At 37.6% G+C, this 27,445-nt stretch overlaps 2 protein-coding genes and 1 pseudogene across 2 annotated transcripts; 2 read left to right on the top strand and 1 right to left on the bottom strand.

Moving 5' to 3' along the window:
* The first annotated feature begins 661 nt into the window (after positions 1-661).
* Positions 662-3,124, top strand: LOC125223759 (ubiquinol oxidase 2, mitochondrial-like). The gene is made up of 3 exons (XM_048127046.1): positions 662-1,115; positions 1,756-2,244; positions 2,900-3,124. The coding sequence occupies exons 1-3, from the start codon at positions 735-737 to the stop codon at positions 2,957-2,959; spliced, it is 930 nt and encodes a 309-aa protein (XP_047983003.1). The 5' UTR covers positions 662-734; the 3' UTR covers positions 2,960-3,124.
* Positions 3,125-15,607: 12,483 nt separating this feature from the next.
* LOC125218124 lies at positions 15,608-19,433 on the top strand (annotated as a pseudogene).
* A 5,967-nt stretch (positions 19,434-25,400) lies between these two features.
* LOC125220378 (myb-like protein X) lies at positions 25,401-26,768 on the bottom strand. The gene has a single exon (XM_048122549.1). It carries the CDS (start codon positions 26,766-26,768, stop codon positions 25,401-25,403), a length of 1,368 nt encoding a protein of 455 aa, XP_047978506.1.
* Positions 26,769-27,445: the final 677 nt, after the last annotated feature.

The raw sequence follows: 27,445 nt of genomic DNA, 5'->3' as shown, positions 1-27,445 counted from the left end.
ACGATATTGATAATAAAGTTGAAAATTCAAAATTCTCAAGAAATGCTGACTTCCTTGTCAATCAAGTAATATCCAGATTATTGGAAGAATTCCCGGCTGCGCCTATTTGCGACCGTCTGAGCCTATTTGCGACCGTTTATTATTCAAACTAGTCATGCTTCAACTTGAAATAAAGTTCATTTATTTCTGTCAATCATTTTCTATTATCATTAATAAACTATACTATTATATTTTCTATTCCATTATGATTAGTAACTGCTATCAAACAAAACAAATGACTTGTTCATTACATTAATTTATTATTACCAAAAAATGAAAAATACACTCGCAAAATAATGTTTGTTAACTTACCAATTGATTGCTTTTTAAATAATTAGTACGTTCTTGAAACAACAAAAAAAGAAACTGAAAATTTTATTTATGAAAAGGTGGCATGTCCGTGTGCCTAACTATAAAAAGCAACATTGACTAATGTGAAAATGAAAATGTAAAATTACAAGAGAAATCGTGTCAAATTTGGGTTATAGGCATAATAAAAATATCTAAATAAAATATCAAGATAACATAACAAAAAAATAGAAGAAGCATAGTAGTTATTTCTATGCACCTTCCTACAAATAGAAGTCCGCACTATATAATTGCATAGCTCCTTATTTCAAGATTCATACCAAATTTCAATCATCAATCAAACAAGACCAAACTTCATAGTATCTCATTTGCCTTCAATTTCTACAATGAGCCGTCGCGCTGCAATGCAAGTCTCAAGGCTATTCAATAGCACTTCCACAATTTCACAAGGCTCTACATTCCTTAAGTCTACCCTGATGCTCGGGAATAGGCATCGGAGTAGCATGGCTTCACAAGAAAAGGCTAAATCAGGAGCCGATGGTAAGGATGATCAAGGCACCGTTAGCAGCTATTGGGGCGTGGTTCCTCACAAAATACGCAAGGATGACGGGTCGCCATGGCCGTGGAACAGTTTCCGGCCGTGGGAGACATACACGGCGGACACGAGTATCGATGTAAAGAAGCACCATGAGGCTAAGACTCTCATGGACAAGTTTGCTTATGGGACTGTCCAAGCTCTCAAATACCCAACCCACTTATTTTTTCAGGTAATTTATTTTCTCAGTTTAGTTTTATTTCATCAATATATAATACTCCATCCGTTTCCTAAAAATAGAATCTTTTTTTTTTTTTATCTCATTTCCTAATAATAGAAACTCTTCATTTTAAGAAATGATCAATAATCCACCGACACTAACTCCACTACCCTTTTAATTCTATTTTCTCTTACTTTACCAATTTTGCATTAAAACCCATGTTGTTTTAAAAGTTCGTATTTTTAGGAAACACAGGGAGTATATAGTTAGTTCCATATCACTCCGGTCTATAAACACTCCTTACTAATTATCTAATCACTCCGATCTATAAACACTCCCCACTAATTATCTAATCCTGTCAAAAGTTTAGAATTAATACCATAAGAATTAGTGCTGAGAAATCATGAGAATTAAGTCGTTATGTTGGGTTTGGGTTAGGTCAGGTCAACCCGATATCAATCCAACAAAAAATTATCATATTCTTATCGGATCGACCTGATAAGGATCCAAACCCAATAAGAACTGACTCAAACCAATCAACTCCGTGCTTGTTTGTGTCTGACTTTCACGCCGTACTGAAAATTTCCAGCCCTATCATTATCGATGCTGTACACGACCAGAGCTTGACATTACACTATTAATAATTTGACAGAGGCGGCACATTTGCCACGCGATGCTGCTGGAGACGGTGGCGGCGGTGCCAGGGATGGTGGGCGGGATGATGCTGCACCTGAAATCGCTGCGGCGGTTCGAGCAAAGCGGGGGATGGATCAAGGCGCTGCTGGAAGAGGCGGAAAACGAGCGGATGCATCTGATGACGTTCCTTGAAGTATCGCAGCCGAAATGGTCGGAGCGAGCCCTTGTTATCGCGGTGCAGGGCGTCTTCTTCAACGCCTACTTCGCCGCCTACCTCATTTCGCCCAAATTAGCGCATCGCATCGTCGGATACCTAGAGGAGGAGGCCGTCAATTCCTACACCGAATTCCTTGAAGATTTGGAGAAGGGGTTGGTCGAGAATCAGCCCGCGCCGGCTATAGCCATTGATTACTGGCGGCTTCCTGCCGATTCCACGCTCAAGGACGTCGTCACAGTTATTAGAGCCGATGAGGCGCATCACCGTGATCTCAACCACTATGCATCGGTACTAACTACTAACTTTTTTTCCCGATCTCTCTTTGATTCGATTTTCCGAATTTCACTTTTTTTCATAATTTTATTTTTTAAGTCTAGTAATCATATAGCTTTTCAAATTGTGTCAATTTTATCAGATTTCAGATTTGGTCTCTCTAAATTGGAAATAATTAAAACATGTCTATGAAAAAAAATATAAGAATCATTTTGCTATTTTAGATTGTACATGATTTATTCAATTATTTATTTTATTTCACTTTTATTACATTAATCTTTTACTCATAATCCGTTATAATATTTATAGTGAGTCTCACATTTCACTAACTTTTTCATTTATTTTTTTTAATAAAATCTAATAATTTTTTAAAACTTATGTTGAATCAAAAAGATTTTTTAAATGATGGACTGAGATAGTATAATTTTAGGTCTTTGGAGATGAGGGGTGAAAATGGAAAGATATGTATTTCCTCCTAGCATTGAGGTGTAGAGAAGGAAAAAAAAAGACTTCAAATGATATTTTATATTTTAGTATATTTTTTTAAAATCAGAAATTTAGAAGGTGCAAACACTATCTCCCATAGACCAACTTTGAAGTTTACTTTTTTTTTTATAATGAATTTCTTTGTGTCTTTAGTAATGACATTATTTTTGGATTTTTATTGCAGGACATACAATGCCAAGGACATGAACTGAAGGAATATCCCGCTCCGCTTGGATACCACTGAAAGCCTATTCAACTAAATTAATCGATTATTAGTAATTTATAACTTGATTTTATTGTTTGTTTGTGAGATTTGCTTAGAGTAAAGTGAATCACTGAGCTTGTAAGTATTGAGCTTGTAAGTATTGAGATTTGTATGAATTAAAGATTAGCACTAGTATTGAGAAAACGTGTTGTAAACAGAGCTAAAAAATAATAAAAATAACTTGTGAAAACGTGTTGTAAACAGAGCTAAAAAATAGTACTAATAAAATTGTTAGCAATATTATTTTACATATATTGATATAACTAATGTGTAACTCAGAGAAAATTAGATCATCCACAGCGGTGCTCTTCCGCAAGAGCAGTTGCCGTGCCGACGGCACGACAAGAGCCATGCTTGTCGCTGCGCTTTTGACGTCGGCACGGGCGTGCTCTTGCGGAGACGACAAGAGCACAAGCAGCCGACGTGGCATGCTCTAGTTGGCCGTTGGTTTATCATTTTTATAAAAAAAAAATTCAAAAAATCTGAAAAATTCAGATTTAATAAAAAAAAATTCACACTTCCCAATAAAATATATCCGTTTTATCCACACTTTTAATTTATTTTTTCATTATTTTTATCCTAAAATTCACACTTTTATCTATAAACACCCCCATTTCAACACAAAAAATCGCACTACACCAAACAACTCTCTCAATCTCATTTTTTAGGATTTTAAATATGTTATTTTTAATTTTTTTTAGTAATTTGTAATAGTATTTCGCGTATTTTGAATGCGTTTTAACATGTGGAAATGTTTTTAGTAATTGAAGTATTTAAATTGAATAATAGAATGGGGAAGCCTGGAATGGTTGATATGACCACGGGTGCTAGACGTCAAGTGTCTTCACCTCGACGTGAGCCATAGATTGATTGGGGTCCAAGGAAGAGAGTGAAGACATGCCAAGGATTCAATAAAGCTATAGGGCCGTCCGAGGATGCGAGGAATAGAGGAGGCTCGGATTTGAGGACAAATTCTTTCCAAGAATGGGAGGATGATACGATCAAGAAGGCCGTGCGTCAAGGATTTCAGCTACAACTGGATTCAACCAGCAACCGTCCTATCGAGATAATATCCGAAAGCTATGAAACTTCAACCATTGTCTTCGTCTTGAAAACAGCTTCACGTGGGTATCTTGCACATCCCAATCGGAGTCCGAATGAGGGAGTTATGGTGGTTTTACAGAAATCCCACAAAAAAGGCGGGGAGCTCCAGAAGGAACACCCGGGTGAGTGTTTTTCAACCTGAAAAACACCCGACCGGGCGAAATGATTCGGAGGTCCAGAAGGAACACCCGGGCGGGTGCTTTGCACCCCGCAATTCACCCGACACTTAGTTTTTGTTGGCCTTTTCCACATTTTGGGCCCTTAGTATAAATACCTTTTGGTGTCATTTTGCATTCTAGATTGGTGATTGAATTAAAGTTATCTCCCTAGTGAGTTTTTCCTCTTTGAGGAATGTATCCAATTATTTCCTTGAAGGTTGCTTGTCTCAATTTCATTGATTGATTCAAGTAGAAGTATGCATCAATAGAGTGTATCCATTGAGTAGTGGAGCCAAGGGGTGATAGAGCTTTTAAAAGTTGCCTAGGGTTGTTTCCATTATTTTGGACTTTTGGTCAAGGTCCTAGGGTCATAACTCTTTTATCTGATCATTATACACATGCTTTCCATTCCTAATCTTCCATCAGTTCTTGTTTAGATTCAATTTTTGTTGGTTGGATCTTTTATTATCTTTTGCTTTGTGTTGAGAAATTGAAAATAGCCTCACAAAAATTGTTAGATCAAACATCATCAAAGGGTAAATTCTTGGGAAATGAATCATAAAATACATGGATCCTTATCAATGGTGTAAGAGCATGCTCTTATGGAAGAGCACGGATGTGGATATTGTACTCTTGTGGAAGAGTAGGGAATTAAAAATGAATAAATGTGGGTTCGGCCCCACGTCTATACCCTTTAGCAAGAGCATGGATGGGGATGTTCTCATGTCTCTAAGAGCATCCACAGTAATAGGCGAGCGACCGGCTAGCCGATACCCGGCGCTAGCCGGTCCGCTCGCTGAACTATAGCAATCGGCGAGCGCCGATTCAGCGAGAATATCGGCGACCGCTCGCCGATTCTCGGGCGCTGGCCGATGCGCTCGCCGCCATTGTACGCTGGCGATCGGCGAGCGATCGGCCAGCGCAATTTTTTTTTTATTAAATTTTCAAAACACTCTATAAACGCGATTTTCACATCATTTTCATTTGCACCGCTTGTTTTAACGAGTTTTCTCTCTCTCTTAATTTCTGTACAAGAACAACAACGCGAAATGAGTAGCGCGGGTGGTAATAGTGGTAGTAGTGATGAGGAGTACGAACGGCAAATGGACGAAGCATTGGAGCCCTATACGGAGGGTGAGATAGGCCGGAAGCTACAAAGGGCTATGCAGCCGGCGGTACCTCGATCTCCACCCGTGGTCCACCGCCGAGCATTGACTTCTCGGGATCACGCAGCTGCACATCAGCGGCTATATGACGACTACTTCGTAGAGAGACCGCGGTTTAACGCCAACATGTTCAAACGGCGTCTAAGATGCGCAGGGAGTTGTTTATGCGTATCGTTGACGCTTTGGAGCGTCGATATCTGTGTTTCCACTTCAGGCACGATGCGGCTGGCAGACTCGGCCACACCCCTATTCAAAAGTGCACTGCGGCAATCAGGCAGTTGGCCTTTGGAGGGGCGGCAGACATGTGGGACGAGTACCTTCACATAGGTGAGACGAGTGCCCTGAAGTGTCTGAAGACTTTCTGTGAGGGCGTCGTTGAAATATTCGGGGAACGAGTATCTTCGAAGCCCTAACCCCCAAGACTGTCAGGATCTGTTGCAGATGCACGGGGAGAAGCATGGGTTCCCGGGGATGTTAGGCAGCATAGATTGTATGCATTGGGAGTGGAAGAACTGTCCCGCTTCCTGGAAGGGGTTCTACACCACCGGCTACAAGGGAAAGAATCCCACGATGATCCTCGAGGCCGTAGCTGATTACCGGCTGTGGATTTGGCATGCGTATTTTGGAGTAGCCGGGTCGAACAACGACCTAAACGTCCTCAACTCGTCGCCCCTTTTCAATGAGCAGTGCCAGGGGTTGGTCCGGCCATCAGTTTTGTCGCCAACGACAACCGACATGATATGGGGTACTACTTGGCGGATGGGATATACCCTACGTGGCCCGTCTTTGTGAAGACGATCAGATGCGCAAATGAGGACAAGAAGGCCTATTTTGCGGAATGACAGGAGTCGACGCGCAAGGACGTGAAGCGCGCATTTGGTGTGCTCCAGGCTCGATGGGCGGCAATTAAGGGTCCAACGCGTTTGTGGGATGTCGGTTGCATTGTTTCTATAATGTACGCCTGTATTATCGAAGATGAAGGTGTACAACTGACTAATTGGGCCAACGACGATGAAGCCGGTCCAAGCCACGGCATGGCCACCCCCAACGTACGAAGGGGGGTACCTCACGATGAAGCCGGCCGCCTCCAGGCACATGCCGACATGCGCCAAGTGGATGCGCATATACAACTCCAAAAGGATTTAATTGAAGAGTTGTGGGCACGGAGGATCGCACAGCGATAATTATTTTGGTTTAATGTATTTTTTTTATTATGGTATTTTTTTTTAATTAATGTAAATTTTTTTATTTTAGTGAAATTAATGAATATTTCCGTATATATGTCGTATGTTTAATTCCGCATTTTATGTTTAATTCCGTAAATTTATTAGTTGTTTATTTTAATAATGTTGATGACGTAACTAACCTGTGGCTAGCCTATTGCTTGTCCAGTTGCTTGTCCTGATGATGTGACATGAGGAATTTTAGTGCTGAATGATGTGGCAGGAAGAGAAACAGGCTAGCCTATGGCTAATCTATTTAGCATCGTGAATGATGTGGCAGGAAGAGAAACAGGCTAGCCTATGGCTAATCTATTTAGCATCGTGGATGCTATAAAGACAACAACCTTCAATCGTTCACATTTTTACACGGATGTCAATCTCTCTCAAATTCATGTTGGTATGCTTGAAATAATTAATGATTTAAATAGTCAATATACATATATAGTATTGTAGTTAGATGTATACGTAACTTCAGATGTCGATGATTAAGATTTCATCCTTCGCCTTAATCATGATGAAATTCGTTTAATAAGACAACAGTGCAAAAAAAGAAAATAAAAACAACAAAAATTTCGTGCTAAAATAATGTTTAGTTCTCGCATAATTTCAAAGATGGGTTAAAGTTTCAATATAGGCGAAATTGCCTTTTTAAGTTATTCTTGTTATTGAAAATGTTTGCACATAGTTTGATCATCTTTAAATATAGATTATCTGTAGAGTTTGATTAGAGTCAATAATCGTACAAAATTAATTCAAAAGTAGCCGAATAAAATAAATATACCCAAATCATTCACCTATTTGGTAATTAAAGCTGGTTTTCAAAGTAGATTAGGGAGATGAAATCTTAGGTGCTGTATCGTCAACCACCATGCATCACTTCTCAAAGAAAAAAAAATGTTTTTATATTAAAAAGGCAACAACCAATTCCCGCACGAAATTGTCATTGCAGATCACCTTCTCACGACAATCGACATATATAATTGTAATGATTCACGACTACCTGCATAAAATGATAGTAGTATTATTAATTGTCTAAATTGTGACTTGATCGTATTAGATATGCGTAAATAATTATACTACTACTACTCCTATTAATCTAGAGGGGACAACCCCTTGATTTTTAAGAAAGGCAAATTGAAAAAAGATGAAACCATAAATTTTAAGTCATATTCTAGTCAATCCCGTGATTTTTAAAAATATCTAATTAGGTAATAGGGTCCTATTCTAATGCTTATAGCACCCTAATCTAAAATCAAGACTAAATCAGCACCATTGAATTTTAAAATGAGTGGATGAGATTAAAGCTCACAAATCTCAATAAATAGTAGACAAAATATCAATAAAAGGGTAATATCGTCATTATGTTATCATATGATAATTTTCGTGAGTGTTTTTTTATATCAACATTGTGTATTACAAATATCAACAATATGACATTAGAATATCAACACAAGGACAAGAAAATATCAACACATTATTGAGATTTGACATGCATAATATTGAGATTTTGCCTACAATATATTGACATTTTTTTGTTGCATTTGTTGATAAAAGCTGCTTATCAACATGTACGAAAATTGAAATATAATTTATCAAATTTCATCACCCGAACGTCGTCGGAACATATGCAATTGAGATCTCGTTGGAATCCTTATTAAATTATCTTTAATTTGATATATTTTTTGCGAAAAAATAATTTAAATTTAGAGAGTTACGTAAATTTAAAGATTTGAGATAATTTTGAGGAGAGAGAACGTATTTAATTATAATTACTACGTATAGGATTTGACATTAATACCCTTTTAATTTAATTAATAATTATTTAAATTTAAAATATATTACACTTGACATTATATTAACCACAAGATCTTCTAATCTAATGATTGAAAATTGGTCTCAATTTGGGATTGGTAATTAGTTAGCAATTGATTAATTGATTACATCCCTTAGTTAGTATATAATAATTTTATCATTTTTTTAATTGACCTGTTGATTTAGAATATTTTAGCTTCTAAGTCGTACATAAATTTTCTTCAAATCTAAATCAATGGGACAATTGAGAAAATTAATCAAATTTCGTGATTGTTTTTAGCAATTTGCCCTTTAAAAATGTCCAATTATTTTTGACATAATAAGAGAAAATTTGGAACCACACAAACACAAGTAGTCTGATTAATCATGGTTAAATTTATGACCTATTTTGACGGCAGTACTCGAATGAAATGATTAATTACTCAATAATTTCAATAATGAAATTGCTCTACGATTAATTAATTGGGATCAGATTAACCACTATTTCAGGAGATTTAAAAAGTAACAGACTAACAGCATACCATCCATTTTTTGGGGTTTAAACTACCAAATAAGCAAATCATTGAAACTACTACTATCCTCAACTTCAATATTACAATTTTTTTAAAAACAAATTGACAGTTAAATATACAAATGATTATCTTTTTCTTTGTTGCGTTTTCATCAAACTATACCAACAACATTGTTATTATTCAAGTCAAAGAAACAGATTCAACATATATACACACAAACTCAGCCCCTCTCAAGGCCGGAGGCTATAACAGATGAGGGCAACGACGGCGAGGAGCAGCGCCCCCGACTGGCGGCCCTCCTCTGAAAGAATCCACTGCAACACCATAAATGAGAGGATCAAGAGGCACCCCGAGCCGAGGTCCTCACCATTGCACTTGAAGGCGGGCAAGTAGGCGCTGGCGAGGTAGACGACGAGGATGAGCATGAGGGGCCCGAGGAGCATGGTGGTGACCGTGTAGGCGGTGAGGATGAGGGCGAGGGGGAGCACCACGGTGTGGCTGGCCGAGTAGAGGGCGAGGACGAGGAGGAAAGGGATCATCACAATGCACATGAACACCGCGTGCTCGGCCTCTGAGGCGAGAGGGAGGTGGAGGTCGAGGGCGAGGAGGGGGAAGGACGCGCCGCGGAGGAGGAGGCCTAGTAACACCACTAGGGCCAAGGGGATGAGAGGGGATGGCCCCTTTGCCATGTAGAGAGACAAGGGGTTGGGGTTATTGGATATGCATGGATTAAATAGCAAGTGTGGTTGGATTACTAAGTTATCTAGTACTACTTATAAATATTATGTTAATGGTGATTTAATTTTATTAAATAAAGTGATTAGTTTAGGGGGGGGGGGGCTTGATTCTAGTTGTTGTTTTGGTGAACCAATTTGATAGGTTGGTGTCACTACTTAGTTCACATTACTTGTAGGAGTACAATATATGGGGGGAGAGAGAAGAACACAGTATAATTAGATGCATCGGTTGACTATTTTTTCAACTATAAACGTTTATCGCCATGCAACTGACAGAAAAGGTAAGAATCTAATTAAGCGATATTGCTCACTCGTTGTATTATACCCCACAAATACATACTGAAATTAGGGCCCACTTCATAACCCATTTATAAAATTGAGTGAACTACACTATTAGTCCCTAACTTGATTCTTGTACCACAAATCCTTAATAGTAATAAAAAAAAATCATCAAATAACTCTAATGTTTATAAATCACGAATAAGGTCTTTTAGCCATTTTTCGGACGAAAATGCCCAAATCACTTGAAGGGCATTTTTCGCAATCGATGACATGAAATCTGTCATATTTCTATCAGCAACTTCTTATATGATTTCCTAATAAATTCTGGTACTTATACGTGATTAAAGTTTTGTCATTATTTACATAGAAAAAAACTTCTTATATCCCTCTATTTCTAGCTAATGGTATCATGCATTGAGAAACAACAAAAAATTGTGGAAAGTGAAGTTATTTATGCAATAACATCTGAATCAATAATACACAGAATAAAAAAATATTTCACATTTAATTAAATGATACAGTAATTATTTTCTCAAAACACTGACATTTAAAAAATTACTTTATTATATATCATCAAACTAATTTGTTAATCTAAGCCTAACTTTAAGACGGTTTTTATGATTGATGTTTTATTGGGAATTTTAATTTAGCTTTTGGCCCGAAACCAACACACATGAAATTGATGAGTTTGAATTGAATTTATTGAGTTCATATCCTTCTTTTTACTACCTCCGTCCTCCAAAATTTGTCCAATTTTTCCATTTTCGTCCGTCCCCCAAAATTTGTCTCATTTCACTTATACCATTTTTTTTATAGTGGACCCCATATTCCACTAACTCATTCCTACTCATATTTTATTATAAAACTAATATATAAAAGTATGACCCACAATCCACAACTTTTTCAACTCACTTTCCATTACATTTCTTAAAACCCGTGCCAGGTCAAAGTGGGACAAATTTTGGTGGATGGAGGTAGTATTATTTAGGTTCATATAAATCAGGTTTAATCGTGTAAATTAGGTTCGTATCATTATAGTCTCGTGTTAATTCGAATTATATTGTGCAGACCAAGTTTATGTTTGAGTTGAAAGCTTCTTTAACAAGTCGAGTTCATATTATACCTTATTGGATTATGTCAATATCAGTTCAAGCACTTCCCATCTGTCAACTCGATCCATATTTATAGCTCCTTTTATTTGCATTTACACTTCAAGAAAAATTGAAAAATAGGTAGTACTATTATTTAAAGATACGTGATCAGTATAGGGTATTAAAATAAAACGTGCCATGTAATATAAGGATGGGGGAGTATGATTTCGGACCCAAATAGTAGTAAAATAGTTTTAATTAGATTATACTTTAGGTATCACATAACAAACTCGATTTAGATCTAGACTAACTCTGCGTCTCCAACTCATTTTATTCTATATAAGCTTGAACTGACCTTAAGAAGGTTCCGTTTTGGGGTGAACAAAACTTCGAAAAAAATCAAATCGAACACATCACAGCCCATTCGATTTATTCAAATTATTGATTAGATTCAATAAATCTCTAGCGTAAATTCAAAAACTTGTATTCGGTAATTTTTGTCCAAACTGATCGAAGAGATCGCATTAGTATATAAAATTTAATGATCAATTTTGTTGGTAAAGTTTCTTTGAAAAAAGAAAAAGAAAACTCAACAATTTTAATTACTTTGACTTGCAAGTTATACTTCCTCCATCCCTAATAATTCGTCACCGTTTGACCCGACACAGATTTTAAGAAATGTAATAAAAAGCGAGTTGAAAAAGTTAATGATACGTGACTACTACTTTTATATAGTAATTTTGTAATAAGATGTGATTGAGAATGAGTTAGTGGAATATGAAATCCAGTATAAAAAATGATTAAAGTGAAAGATGATACTCCCTCCGTCCCAATAAATATGAAACATTTGGTTTCCGGCACGGGATTTTATGCAGTGTTGTTTTGTGAGTTAATGAAGAGAGAGTAAAGTAAGAGAGAGGAAAAAGTAGAGATAGTGATGTTTCCATTTTAGGAAACATTTCATTTTTAGTGGGACAACCTAAAAAGGAAAACGTTGCATTTCTAATGGGACAGAGGGAGTAAATTTTTTGATATAAACAAAAATAGAAATAAGTAACAAATTTTAGGGACGAAGGAAGTAAGAATTTTCCGGACAAAGCCAAAAAGGACTGATTAGCATGTTTGGTAGTGGATGAAATATGGCGTTTTTAATGTTTGCTTTGATATTTACCGTTTATTGAAACCCAGGCCCAAGCTATGGGTTGTGGCACTATCCTTCAACCACTTCTCTTGCACGTGTGTTAATCTAATAATGTGGTAGTTAACATTTTAGACCAAAAATTCTGTGTGAGTTAACTTTAACATAATCTATAAAGCTTCTCTTTATTTAATAAATTAAAACTACATATTTTATCTCAATGACTTGTTCATATCAGTGTTGTTAGGGTCGCCGGTCACACTGGGACGATTGAGTGAAATTTCGGATCACAGGTCGATGAGTCGACTGGGTCGAAAGACCCACAAATCGGACATGCTAATAATAGTACACAAATTGCACAACATGCTGAACTTTTATTTTTATTGATCCACCGTTGAATTAAAAACAAAGAAGTTATATAAAGGTTTGTGTAATATATATAGTAAGAGAAAGAGAGAGTTGGAGTACTCCATGTGTTAAATATTAGCAGTAGTTTTTATGAGTAATGAGAGAGAATGAGTGATTGCCCATTATAGGAGAATGTGCACCAGAGACCTGCACAACTATTTAATAAATCATTTATGTAATCTAGTAGAGTAAAAGTTGTATTCCATTTATTAGTTGTATTTAAATATTATGGGACTGTTTATCTTCTTTATTTTCTTTCTTCTTCATTTGACTGCGATTCACAGTATCGATCCAGCTCGATCCTGTCGCCCCCGCCGACCCAGCCGCCTCAGCTGCGACCCCGTATCTCGATCAACCCACCCAATTAAGTTGGGGCGGTGCTGGCTACGACCCGAGCGACCCAAACGACATTTTGACAACACTGGTTCAGATAACAACAAAATTTTAAACAGTTTACATTGCATGAACATGATCTTCTTCCCCTTGGGAATTTATGCAAATTAACATGGTAAGAACATATATAGAAATGAAATGGATGTACACTACTCTTCACTAGACAATCCTTTAATATGACTCTATGCATAATATTCCTTTGCATAGCAACCTTCCATGTAAGATTCTCTTGCTACAAGACTCATCATCATTTCTCCCTTCAAGAGCCAACTTGCCCTCAAGTTGGAGCGGTGGAAATCGACTCGAGTCCGAAGTTCATCAACAATCTCCCATGTAGCATCTTCTACATTCACATATTTCCACTTGATCAACACTTGCTTGAGGCTTGCCTATGGCCAATACATAGCACAATTGTTGGAGTGTGCGGTGTGTTATCCAATTAGAATTTACTTCTTCATCCTGCCGCTACGGGACGAAACCTTTGTGTTATGGATGTTCTAAATCATCTACTATTTCACTTCTCGATATCCCATTTCAAACCCCACTATTATTTTTACATAATATATTTTCACTTTATATTTTATAATTTCTATGCGAGTACTATGACCATGTTTGGTTGCCAGGATTCTGTGTGGGAAAGTAATCTAATTCCTTAAATTTTAAATTTCCGTATTTGTTTTGGTTTTTAATCAAATTGAGAAAGTAATCAGAATCCGAGAACAAGGAAAGTTAGAACAACTTTCCAGGATTCTAAATCCTAACTATTCTTAGTTATTATTTTTCCATTCTTACATATTTAATGTAATATAGTCTAATTTTATTATTATTATTATTATTTGTAAATTATGACGTTTTAAAAGTAATTTAAACTTAGTACTTAATTTCAGTTTAATAAATAACTATGATTAAAATGATCATAATTATAACTATATTTTATAATATTTCATAAAAGAAATTAATAATTTATAAAATAATTAAAATATAATTATATAATATAAATTGTATAATAAATAATAATTATTATATTTTATAAATTAATAATTAATTAATAAAGTCGTATTGACATTTTAAAATTTAAAATTTATTCAATTATAATATACATAAATATAATAATAATAATAATAATAATAATAATAATAAAGATTATTTTTATTATTATAATAAATGAGTATAATATTCTATGTGACTATAATTATAATTATATTATTATATATTGTGATAGACAATCCATATTTAAACTATCCGTCATAATAATAAATATAATAATATAATTATTATTATATATAATTAATAATTTATTAACAAATTTGTTTCATTATTATTTTTTATAAATAAAAAAGTAATAAGTATATTTTTAGTTTGGTGTTTAAATTAAAATTAAAATTTAAAATTTTGATATTTTCTAAACGCAGGAAAGTAAAGTTACTGAGAATCATATTTCTGGTATTCATTTTTTCCAGAAATCATTTTCCTTGTCAATTTTACTTTCTTGTAAACCAAACATGGCCTATTATATGGTTTCTAAATTATTAATTAGAATTTATTAGTTTTATGTTCTAACTAATTTTTTCTAACTAAAACATCATAGTAACTTGTAAGAATACAAATTAGATCGAGTTAAAAAGAAAAAGGAAAAGGTGACCAAAAATTAGATGAAAAACAATTGACAAAAGGTAGCAGAATTTCAATCCTTCGTTGTCCCGTTCTATTCCTCCAATTCGAATCCCTAGCTCCAAATCAAGTAATTACTACTACCTGATTCTGTGTGTTCTCTTCTTTCCATTGAGAATCAAGGAAATTCTTCTTTGCGGAGAATAATCGTGTGTAATCATGTCGTAAATGCTTCCAAATTATGATATATGCATCATTGCAGGTTGCTAGTTCTTGGTGTTTGTAAAATGAACTACGGAAAATTTTGATTTTCGCATTTTCTTTTAAGTATCTTTTGCTAATAGATTCCAATGCACATTAAGATCTTTCTGTTACGATCTTACCTCTAGACTTCCCTATCTTAGCTCGTAACTCAACAATCCACCAATCAACTCAATAGATCAACGATAATAAAGCAATGTAATTGAGAATCAAAGCAAGAGGAATTGTATTAATGAGTAATCAATGTGAACAACACGAAAATAAGCAAGGAATTACAGGAAATTGCCTCAGATCCACGATCTTAAGCACAACAACAACACTCAACATACGCAGTTAGAGAATTGTCCGTGGTCCCCTTTTATACTCCGCGCTTCACACACTTCGCGCCCTTTTCTACTTTCCACGTCATCACCTCCTCACATGCCAGCTAAGATGTCGCACGTGCCATTATTTGATCCAATATTATGGCTTATTGATTAATAGCTAAGACTTAATAGTTGCATGCATGTGTAGAGAACATGGATAGTCATGCATGCAACACTTTCGCGCCATTGCAGGTTGCTAGTTCTTTTGCTAATTTGAATGAAGTTTTTACTGTTCCTACTTATGAATTGATATCAGATTGATTATCGCGTTCCGTATATGTTAATCACAATTTTGCAATGCCTCAGAGCTTACTTCGAAGTAAACAGAATTGTTCCTTTTCTTGTTTTTCTGGAAAAAGTTTTTAGATGTCACGTGAAAGGGCCAGGCGTGTCTCACTTGCACCAGCTGAAGAGGTGTGCCTTTCAAAATTACTCTCCTCTTATCTCTGTATCAACAAAAGAGTTATGTGCTTATGCAATTGTAATGGTGCTGTGCAATGTCCCTCTGAATTAGCTTGCAAATGTCTTGTTAGTTTGCTTTGTTCCATTCTTTCCGGCTCTTATATTTCCTATCTCTCAATTACAGACAATTGAGAAGATTAAGAAAGTTGTAGAGGAAGGAAACTTCTATGGGGATATTCTTATGTTTGTGACTTATAATTATAGCCAAGTCTTGCCAATGTCAAGACACTTTTCCCCTGATAAAACTTAAATCTTATTTCTTTCAATTGACTGCAGGTATGCTTCAGCCTACAGGTACTTAGAAGCCTTGGATATTTTTCACACAGGTGCTAGCTTACAATTAGCGAATGGACAGGTCCGACTTGTGTTTTTTGTGATATTATTCTATTATTCTGTAGCATTTAGCTGAGGGTACCCATTTAATACATTATATCCACTGATTTCTTTCTAGTGTTGTAATATGCGTCTGTGTCAAGCCCTTGTAAAATCCCCTCAAAAAATTACCCAGAAAAGTTATTTATAAAAATGGTTTTAAGTTTTAACACAAGATACAAATGGGTGTTTACTTTTGAGGATTAGCATATATACTCTGTACATAAATATAGTATAGACTAGTAACTAATCCAATGTCTACAAGGATATATTGGAACTTTGGGATATCTCATGGCCTTTAATTTCGATCAACTGAGCTTATTTTGATTGATTAATATTCATTGAAATGGTAAGATTGGATGAATCCTATTAACGAGGATGAAAATACTCAATCATTAAAAGTAAATCCCCCTAAGTGATAATTATGAATGCTGAAAACTATTCAGTTGCATAAGAAACTTCCAGATGTTAAGTTAGAATTTATTTACCTTGGAGACCTCAAGCTCCATGCCTTCTTTATTTTTCAAAAGAGATATGAAATGATATAATCTTCCTATATTACCTCAAGCTGGAAGTTGGAACTCTTGATGAACTATACACTCAATTCAGGTTACATGCGGTGCTGAGCTTGCAGTCTGTTTTGTGGAACATCTTGTTAAAGGAAATATCCCTTATGGAGATGACACTCTTGGTCAGTTCCATCTTTTTGGTTTCTTATTCTTTTCATCACCAATGTTTTTTTTACTACTTATCCAATGACTGTTGGTGATCTATCCTGATGTTACCTTCTTTACTTTGATGTGTTAGATGACTTACTCCCCTTTGTGTTTGGTAATTAGTTCTTATCAGATTAAGTGATAAACATTTGTGTTATTTCTGTTCTTTTTTTGGCTATATCTTACATTATATAGAATCTAAGAGTTTGTTGCAGATTGTATCAGGCAAATTTACAAGAAGTTTCCACGAATATCCGTACCACAAAATTTGGATCTAGGAGATGATGTTGATATGCAGCGACTTGCTGAAGCTCTAGGAGCTGCAAAAACACGTGCTGAGGGTTGTTCAGCATTCTTGAGAGCTGCTATCAAGTGAGATATCCGTTTAATTTCTTTTCCATTTTCCATCACTTGAATTAGTCTTTAAAAGCAATAGAGGAAATTTGCTGTGTTTCTAGAAGCAACAGATGATAAGTTTGAACACTAGTTGACAAAGGGGTCAAGCTGTCTAGGTAATCTGTATCAGAATTTTGAGTGAAATTTTATTCTATGTATTTATTACCAATATCAGTAACGATTGTCATGAATAGTGGGTTTCTAAGCTGTCAATTTTAAAGTTGTATTAGAGCATGCAAGGACAGATGTGTTGATTTTGAACAATATTTGAATGTTATGGAGGGAGTTTTTCCTATTCCTCCAACATCAGATGATAAAAAATGTAAATTTGCCTCTCTATGCATTCTATAAAGGGGTTCTTAGTTCTTAGATCTCCTTAAGAACTTGTGAACTGTAATTGGTTGTTTATGCTAGGCCATTGTTATGCTTGGAACAACAAATTTGTGGTTATGCTTTGGTTGTATCAAGGCATATAATATCAAGATTTCTGGTGTTTTTGCTTATTAGTATTTGTCCTTTGATTAGGATGTCCTTATAAATATTTATTATCTTCTGAACAGGTGGTCTACAGAATTTGGAGGGCCGAGGAACGGATCTCCTGAAATTCATGACATGCTAGCTGATTACCTATATACTGAATCTCCTGAGTTGGTAACTCTTATTTCAATATTTATGCTATTAGAGAATAAGACAGTACTGTTTGGCAATTATTCCCTTGATCTCTCAAACCATCTGTTAATCCACTCAGTTTTAAATATGTTGTTTTCTTAAGTCCTCCCCCCCCACCCCCTTCAGTCTCTTCCTGCTTTGTGATGATTTTTTATGGTACATGATTGATTACTGATAATATTAGACTCAAAGCAAATACTTCCTGGGAACTATATGGATTGTGTAAAATATTGTTATTGATGCAGGATATGTCCAGAGTGACGTATCATTTTGTTCAAGGGAGGAACCCGAAGAAGTTTGCTTCAACTCTAGTCAATTTCATGGGCAAGGTCTATCAATCTTGTTCTGAATTTTGACATCTCTTGCCAATTTAATAAAATTCACAAATTTTGTGTACTTTGTAAGTTACAAGAGGAGTCAATGGAGCATAGGCATTATGAGCTGAAAGTACAACTTGTTTCTGATTTATATGTTACAGATTTTGTTGTCACAAAATTTTATATTATATGATGTGTTACGATCAGATTATCTGTATCTCTAGTTACTTATTTATCGGGAAACTTCTGAATGTAGTGTTATCCAGGTGAAGACGATCTTGCTGTTGCATGTGCAGTTCTGATTTAAGTATGCTTTGAATGAAAATATACAGTTAAAGTTGTTAAACAACTGCTATTAGTAGTTGTACTTGTTGAGACTCTTTTTTGAAGAAATATGTGATGTGCATATTCGCCTGTAATTTATATAACTGACGACCTTGTAGAATCTGGTTATCAATTCTCCCATTGAGGTTCACGGTACCTCTAATTTGTGTACATTAAATGATCGCCTTTTCTTTTAGGTACTTAGCTCAAGGTAATCTCAGAGATGCCATCGTCCTTATGGATGAGATTAAGAAACAAGTGCAATCTCAAGGATTCAATTTACCTCGGTCTGACCTAATGCAGTTCACCAATTTTCTTCTAGAAACGTAAGCTGGATTGATTTGTCTCTCATTCTTGTGTGAGTATGACCAAACTGATAAAGCTATGCCTTCTTTCTAAATTTGCAATGCAGGTTGCAGAGAGATGCTTTGCCTCTTTTCAATATGTTGCTTGATCGTTACAAGCAAAGTATAAAATAGGGAACGTCTCTTTAACGAAGTATGGTATTTCCAGTCTCAGTAATTTAACTATCCATATATCCTCATAAATTTGTCCTAATGAGTAATCATACTTCTCTGCCGTTGACAATAATGTATCAGTTGCTTGATGAAATTGCGGAGAAGTTTTATGGAGTACAACGTAGAAATTCCATGCCAGGAGGAATGTTTGGGCAAATTTTCAAGGTAATACCAACTCCTATCACTGTTCCCATTGATCTGCATTGGATGGTATATTCTTGTTTCTCAACTTTATGTATTTATAACTTTGCTATTATTTGCAGATGATGACAGCAGAATAGTAACTTATGGTAGAAATTGGTGTAATCTAAAGTCTAACTTTGATATGATATTTTTTCTCGTTATTGTTATAGTGTTTGTTCGTCTTGAAAGATTATATCTCGTGATTGAATAGGTATTATGTTTGGTTCATGAGATTGAATCTTACAACTTAATCCTAGATGGATAATCATATGATAATAAGTACCATAGTGTACTTTTTTTACGGGCAAGGAAGATCAAACCTGTTTATTAGTCCAAAAATTGGTTTGCTGTTTTTCAATTATAAATGAATAGAAATTTAAAGGCTGAGTTATGGTAGACTTGAACTCAAATCTTTGGCCTCAACAGACACGCATTTGATGGTTTTTTTTTACTTGTTAACCTTGTCGGCTTCATATCCGTGAATTACGCCCAAATTTGTAAAGTGAATATTTTTTCAGCATAAGCATGAATGAAGTCGTTCAAGCATCAAATCAATGTAAAATTTTATTTGGAGTTGATTTAGGGTGTGTTTTCCTTGGTTGTAAATTTATGCCATACGAAAATAAGTGACAAAAGATGTGAAATATTGATTACTGTGCTTTTTAGTACTAGTACCCAATATGTATTGATTTTTCCTTGGAAATTTTTGTTGAAACATATGGAAAAATATTATCACAACTGTATTTCATGGTAAAATTGTTATAAATTGGAGTGAAAATGGCATTTGTAATTCTTTTTATCAGGATTTTGAATACTTATCCAATCTTACAAAAACACCTGAAATAGTAAAAATATTTATTTTCCATCAATGAGAATGCATTCTAATATATAAGGTATATTTTATTTTTACATTATTCTCACTTTTACTTTACTATTTATCCATTTTAACTATTTATCAATTTTTTCAAAATGAGTGAAAAAAAAAGCAGACTTAATTTTCTTAGGACAAAAGAAGTATTTCGTATTTCAAGAGATTTGTAACACAAAGTAGCATTTAAACAACATTTAGCAATGTTCGGCATCATTTCCTTTTAAACATATAATCAAAACTTTTGAACTAGTACTAAAGACTACTAATAATATAAGCACTACTTACAATATAGGAACACTATTTTCACTATATCTTTTCTATATTTGTTTCAAGTTTGACAGGACTAGAGTAGACATGCGGTGCGGTGTGATATGTGTCACTCGATCTAACAGGTCCAGAGGATTCGACTAGACTTCGGAGGCTAGAAGATCATGAAACTATCAGAAATGGGTCGTTGGATGCACTCTATTCCTTCAAAAACCTCAACCCACTATACTACAACTTAGCACAGGGAAGTAAAGGATCGATCCCACGAGGAAGAAGGTGTTACGAAATTGCATTTGAGGATGTTTTGGAAAAAAAGGGTTGGCTGCTGCCACGCAATTTTGTGGGTCGAGAACTTAAAACTACTGGGTCTGAGAAATAGAAAATCTTTAATCTACCTACTGGGTCTAAGAAACGAAAACGTACGGAACATACATGACTTGGAGAAACTGAGATATTTTAAAGTTCTAAGACAACTGGAGTAAACTTAACTAGACAGACTTTCCTAATTTGGACAGACAAGCATAAAACGAAAAGCAAGACAAGTTTCCTTAAACTACCAGGGTCTGGAAAAGCATGCAGAAAAGTAAAAGAGACAAAGTGGATCGTACTGACAGGGTCTGCAGGATATGTAGAAAAAGTAAAATACATGCAGAAAAGTACTGATATAAAGCAGATCTGGTTCTAACTACCAACAACTTCATCTTCTTCGGGAATCAAACGAGAATAGAAAATAAAACAGAGTATTAAACACCATGAGAACAGAGTAAACTTTAGATCTAGACTTAAAACGAGAAACTAAAGCCTAAACTAACAGATCTACGCTACTGGACCTAAAGGATGCAGAAACAGAAAGTAAATAGCCATAATCATGCACAACGTAAACACCAAGCACCAAATATGCGAAACTTCAACTCTAAAACACCACGATTCAACAAATCCAGACATCTCCATACGCAAATCCCCAACCTCCAACAACAAACCAACAGATCTCAGCTCCAAACATCCAACAATAAACAAAGAACAAAAGTAAAGGCAAGGAATAAGATTAACTCAGCGAGATCCAACAAAAGCAAACATAAACTTCCATAATAACTAGAAACAGATCTGAATCCGTTAGATCAAAGTTGAGAACTAGAGTTACGAAACTTGAAACCACAAAGTACTTGAAACGAAAAGCTAGAGCTAAGAAAGTGTAGAAGTGGCTCGAAGTGACTGTCTTGTTCTTCAAGGTTGAGCTCCTTATATATGTGAGGCTCTGATCCCTAGGGTATCCCTCTGGTGATTTGACGCTCTTGCCCTTGAGTAAGACTTCTTTAAAATAATCTGCTCTCGCTCCATTCTGCTCCCGTCGCCAACTTTTGATTCTCCCAGGTCCGAACGACGACTTCTGATTTTTGCTTCAATTTCATCTCTTTTGCATCTGCCAGGTCAGGTAAAGCAACTCCTAGGCCCAGCAGATTTACTACGCACCTGAACTCAATAACGCACATTAGCGCCCCAAATGCATAGAATTTTATCCCTAAACCGATGCATGAAACGAGCCTTATCAAACTACTGACACCTAAACCATACTTGTCCTCAAGTATAAAGACAAGAAAAATGAATAAGGCAAGTTTCAATGCATGGTTTCCCCTTAAATGCCGACTCTACTAACAAAGAAAAAGACTCAAACTACTAGACCTAGACGCTAAGGGACTTAGACAAACAAAACAGACAAAGACACATAATAACACCTAAACACATAAATGCATAAACTGGTTTATTTTCTAGCAGCCATCCCCACAAGATTGAGGTCAATCCAAGAATCTACAGTCTCCGAATCTTCCCCTTCCCTTCTTCTATCTAATCGGCTTGTCAGTTTGTCAAGATAGCCTCTAACTTCACTAACTGTTGGATTCGCTCGATCACTCATTCCTCACCAGGGATGTTGGGATCGTTCGCTCTTATAGTGCTATACCACTGATGCCTCGGGTCAGAGAGTTCCCCTGTCTTAGCTCTTAATAATTTTTTCTCCTTTCCTCTCTGGACTTCGTCCAGCTTATTCCTCCCTGGACTTTGTCCAGCTTATACCTCCATTTTTTTTTATCTGGACCTTGTCCCGTTTATTCCTCCTTTTTATACCCTGGACTTCGTCCAGCTTATACCTCCAGTACCCTTCCCCTAGGCCCGAGAGGTTACTTCTATCACCAAAATTTTTCTCCTTCTAAGTTCTCTTCCTAAGCATCAAGTGGCAGCCCTCTCATTTTGTGTTAGTATGAAGTGTTTAAGGCTTATAACTCACTTTTATGGAGGGCTTCACAACTAGATTAGTCGAGGCATATTCTATCGTCCTTACTTCATCCAAAACGATTTTAATTTATTAAGGAAAAGGGCATCAAAGTTGACATGCATTCTCTCTTCAATTACTCTCACTAAGGGGCTTTTGCTTTCTATTTACCAGTTATGCATAAACACAGAATTTCCTACATAACGACCTACTACTAGCTCCTAGACCTAGTAAACAGACACACATACTCGACACTAACTTGCACTAGCTCCCTCCCCCCTCCCACTTCACCATGCTTGTCCCCAAGCATTTTCGGTGAAGTGGAAAACAGGGCTAAGTTAGTGCGACACTTAACAGACTCACAAAACACATATTATATGAAAACAAACTTCTCACACTTAGACTGAGAATCGGGCTAAGTGGGAGAAGATACACAAATAAACAGACACCAAAGCATGCTATATAAAAAAAAAAACACACTTCTCACACTTAGACCGAGCATCGGGCTAAGTGAGAAAAGATAGCTAACACATATGTATAAAAAGATAACACAAATATTCACAGACACATAAAAACGGGCATGCTTTGTAAAAAGAACTAAAACATAAAAAGATGATAAGTCGTATTCTAAGCCTTGGTCACTGGTCAGTATGTCGTGAAATGCATGTATTATCTGCAAAACAGTTGCTCAAGTGTGCAGGATTAAAGGATCCAAGTCAGTAGGAGACGATTCAGGTGACGCTTAGTGAAAAAGGGCGCTAGAAGGGTGCAATACTGACTAGGATGCATGCCAGAGAAAAGGCTCGAGATGGAGAAGAAGGATAGCTGGGATGATCATTAACAAGGGCATAAAATTCAAAACTTGAAGGAAGTCTACCCTAAAAGCAAGGGCAAGCCTCCCTATAAAAGAAGCCACTTGGAGAGAGAGAAGGAGTTCGCCTTTAGAGTTGGTCCCTTAGTTAGAATTCTCTCTAGAAGATCAGTTCCTTCAGCATTGTCCAACCTCTCGTTCCTCGCCACAGCTATGGTCACTTGACGTCCAAAAATCTGCCGGAGAAGTCATCGATCCACCGTTCCAGCCAGTTGCCGTAGTAGTATAGCAGTATCATCGCCCGAAGTGGCCAAACAATCGTTATTTTGCTTTCTAGTTTAACCTTTACTTGTTTTTGTCGTTGGTTTTATTGCAAACACTCGTCGTTGTTGCCTTTTGAAGCACTTTGTGAAGTTCCAACGCTTAACTTATGATGTTTCTATTTCGTATGTCGCTTTGGTTCGAGTTTGCTTCATTCTGCCAAGGAAAATTAGATCTAGTTGTTGCTTTTAATTTCTAAGTGTTTTCTTACCTGGAGTTATCGATCTGAAGTTGTAGTTATGTTTTAGTCAAATTTTCGTGCATGAGTTTCTGTTCTGCGCTGTGATCACCGCCTTGCATGTTAGTCAATAGAAGTAAAATTGCAGTTTCACCGTTTATTTTAAGTTTGAGCATTTTAATCAATGGATCTTGAGTTTGAAGTTATGAATCTGAAGTTTAGTTATGGTGTTTGTGTTCATCTGATTTTTGTTAATGCTTGGTGAAGAAGAAAACGTCAAAATCAACTTTAGTTTGGACCACTTTACTTTTAAGTTACTTTTGATTTTGTTCCCTACTTTTCAGTTGTACTGTCCAGACCTGTCAGAGAGCCACCCAGCCACCAGATATGCCTTGTAGTGTAAATTTCCTCTTTTAGTAACTGTCTACTTTTCATATGCCTCTGAGACACATTGTCCCCTATTTCTCCGAACACCACCACATGCCTGTTATTTTCACACCCACTAGTCAGTAGAGTACCTCCTTTATTTCTTGCCTAGGTAAAATCTCAACCCAAGCGTAGTAGCTAACCAAAAACACCCAAGAAAGTCACCGCAGTTATCCAAACGTGTCCATCCTTGTGGGATTCGACCCTTACCTCCACTATACTAATCAGTAGAAGTGGGTTGAGGAAAATTGTTTGAAGCCAGGTCCCGGTTGTCGTACCAACGACTCAGCTGGGTCGGGAATCTCTTCCTGATCAGTTGGATACACTCCAAATTACATACGAAAACCGACTCATAGACCACTACAGACCCCTTCAAAAGACATAAAAAAAAACTGAAATTTAAAATTACTTGGTTAGGGGGGGGGGGGTCAATTCTGGCTCTGGTCCCCCATGGGACCAGACTTCTTGGGCACCGTCTTCACTTTCTTCTGGCTTGGTTTGGGTTCATCATCCTTCTTGGCCTTCTGTTCCCCTGGCCTAGGGGTATCCTTCTTCACTTTGGTACACTTTGGTGGTGGTCTCACTTGTCTTTCCTTTTCCTTTCGGTGGCATTCCCCGGCGCGCTGGAAGCTGGCTTCTCCTGGGGTCACTCCCGGAGTCAGTTGCCTAGAGTCTGTGGGCAACTTTGGAGGCATGCGCTGCTGCTGGACCCGGAGGATCTTTTGGTCAACCACAGTGACCATCTTCATCATTGTCTCCACGGCCTGGGCCATCTTGTCAGCTTGCGCAGCCATCATCTCCCTCTGAGTTACCGCCTCCTGGTGCAGCTTCAGCAAGATCTCCTGTTGCTGCACCATATTTGCTCCCAGTTTCAATATCGTTTCTTCCATCCTTGTCTGCCACCCTTCACTTGCCACTTTCTCATCACCTTCTTCATCAGCCTTCTCGGTCTTTATCCTCACTCCATCAGCCTTCCCTACTTCGTAAAATCTCAACACGCCATCCTTCATTATCGTCAATCCCTTGTTGAAGAAGAACGGGAGATCGAAGTATCCTGGGTCGCTACACATTGGCAGGTTGGCTACGGAGTGAGTTTTGACTCTCTGGCATGCATAGGCAGTCCAGTACCCGAGGTGGACCTTCACGTTGTTCAGCATACACCACATGAAACTCTGGAGTAGTGAGGGTTGCACCCACTTGACCCAAGAGATTGTACCCGATATACACTTGTGCCAATCGGAGTACAGGGTCGGTGATGTGTATCCCCTTTGATGTGCTTGTCTTGAACTTGGCCACCTTCTTGTGGGCAACCATCCTCCAGGCCTCCTCTGCATCGAAGCCTGCTGTATTCTTGGGTGAGCCGATCTCTCTCTCGTTCCACGCTCCTTCTTCCTCCTCCTCGGGCGTGAGTAGTCCCAGTCTCAACGACCACTCTCTTATACTCATCTCCATCTCCTCATTGAACAGCCTGAAAGAGATTGTGTCTGCATCGAGATCTGTAGATTGTTTGAACTTGAAGGATGTGAAGAACTCCTTCACCAGAGCCACCGGCACCTCCGCATTGTTGTGGTTGAGAAGCCACTCAAACCCGATGCTTTTGAAGTAGGAGATGAACTTCTTCTCCACTCCCAGTTCCTCCAGGTCCGAGAGGCACAGCTTCTTTCCGGATTTCGCCGACCTCCCATTCGTGGCTCGGTCATCACATGCCTTCTGCAGCTTTGGGTCCTCAAGCTGGACCATGGCTTCCAACAACCTCTTGGTCACAAGGACCTCTATTGTTTCGAAAGGGCTCTCCTCCACGGCTGGTATCTCAGCCTCCTCTTCTTCAGTTGGATGGGCAAACGGCACACGGATCGCCTCCGGCTCGCTAATCACCACAGTGGTGTTCGCGGGGCGAGATTTCTTCTGTTGGGGCATAGCAGCATGCTTACCCTTCCTTTTTCTTTCCGCCTCATATCTCGTCTCCAGGGCCTCCGGAGAGATCTCCTCCTCGGCTGGCAAAGTTTCTTGGACCAGGGGGATATCATCCCCTGTCTCCTCTATGTCTTCCAGCCTCAGGCGCTTGGACCTGCCTGCCTCTGCCTCATCCACTTGCTTCCTATTCCGACGAGAATGCCTCCTCGTCAACCTCTCATCCGTTGGAGTTACTTGGTCATCAGTAGTTGTATCATCTACCACGACGATGTCAGTTTCAATCTCTTCACACTCTTTCTCGGCATCTTGTCCACTGTCGTTTCTTTCTTCTTCCTTCTCAACATCCTCCTTGTCAGCAATTTCTTCCTCCTCTGTCTCCTTCTCAACAACTTCCTCATCAACATCCCCATCATCCTTTTCAACCTTTTCATCAACACTAGTCTCACCTTGTTCACCTTCTCCACCCTCGCTACCCTTCTCGTCATCCCCAGTTTTCTCTACACCCTGTTCCTCCATCTCTTCCACATTCCCTGTTTCTTCTTGCTCTACTTCCTCTACTTTATCACCCTCCCCACCATCTTCACCCTCTCATTTGTCTTCCTCATCCCCTGACCCAGTGGCCTCTACGTCCAGTATTTCTTCTTGCTCAACTAAACTACCACCTCCCTCATCTCTTTCTGATTCCTCAGTATCCATCCTATCACCCTCCTCCTCTCCAGTTTCTTCTTCATTTACAGAGGGTTCGGCATGGGGTTCGGCTTCTGTTTGAGGGATAGTGTGTGGGGGGTTCGTCTCTTGGGTTAGGGTTTTGGGTAAAATTTGGGGATTTTCCGAAGGTGTGGGTAAGGCTTGTGCAGTGGGTGTTTTGATTAAAGTTTTGGGCCTTGGTGGAATTGTAAGTGGGGTTAGGGCAGGAATTACCTCTTCTTGTTTCCGGCATGCCTCCGACATCTTGGCGAAGAACTTGCTCGCCTTTGGCTTCTTCCCATATTTCTTCATGAATTCCTGTATGACCTCCTCTTCATCCAGATCTTCGTCGTCGGACTCTGCTCCGGCGGGAATGATTTCGGCGGCGGGGTTGTCTCGACCAATGTCCTGTTGTGGTTGAACTTCGGTCGGCATGGGCTGTGGTGGAACTTTAGGTGGTGTGGGTACTGGATCTTTCTCTGGTGGCGGTGATGGTGGTTTCTCGG

The sequence above is a fragment of the Salvia hispanica genome, chromosome 4, assembly GCF_023119035.1.
Source record: "Salvia hispanica cultivar TCC Black 2014 chromosome 4, UniMelb_Shisp_WGS_1.0, whole genome shotgun sequence".
In the NCBI taxonomy this organism is placed as follows: Eukaryota; Viridiplantae; Streptophyta; class Magnoliopsida; order Lamiales; family Lamiaceae; genus Salvia; species Salvia hispanica.
The sequence above is the reverse complement of the archived record's forward strand: the minus strand, read 5'-3'. Positions and strand labels throughout refer to the sequence as shown.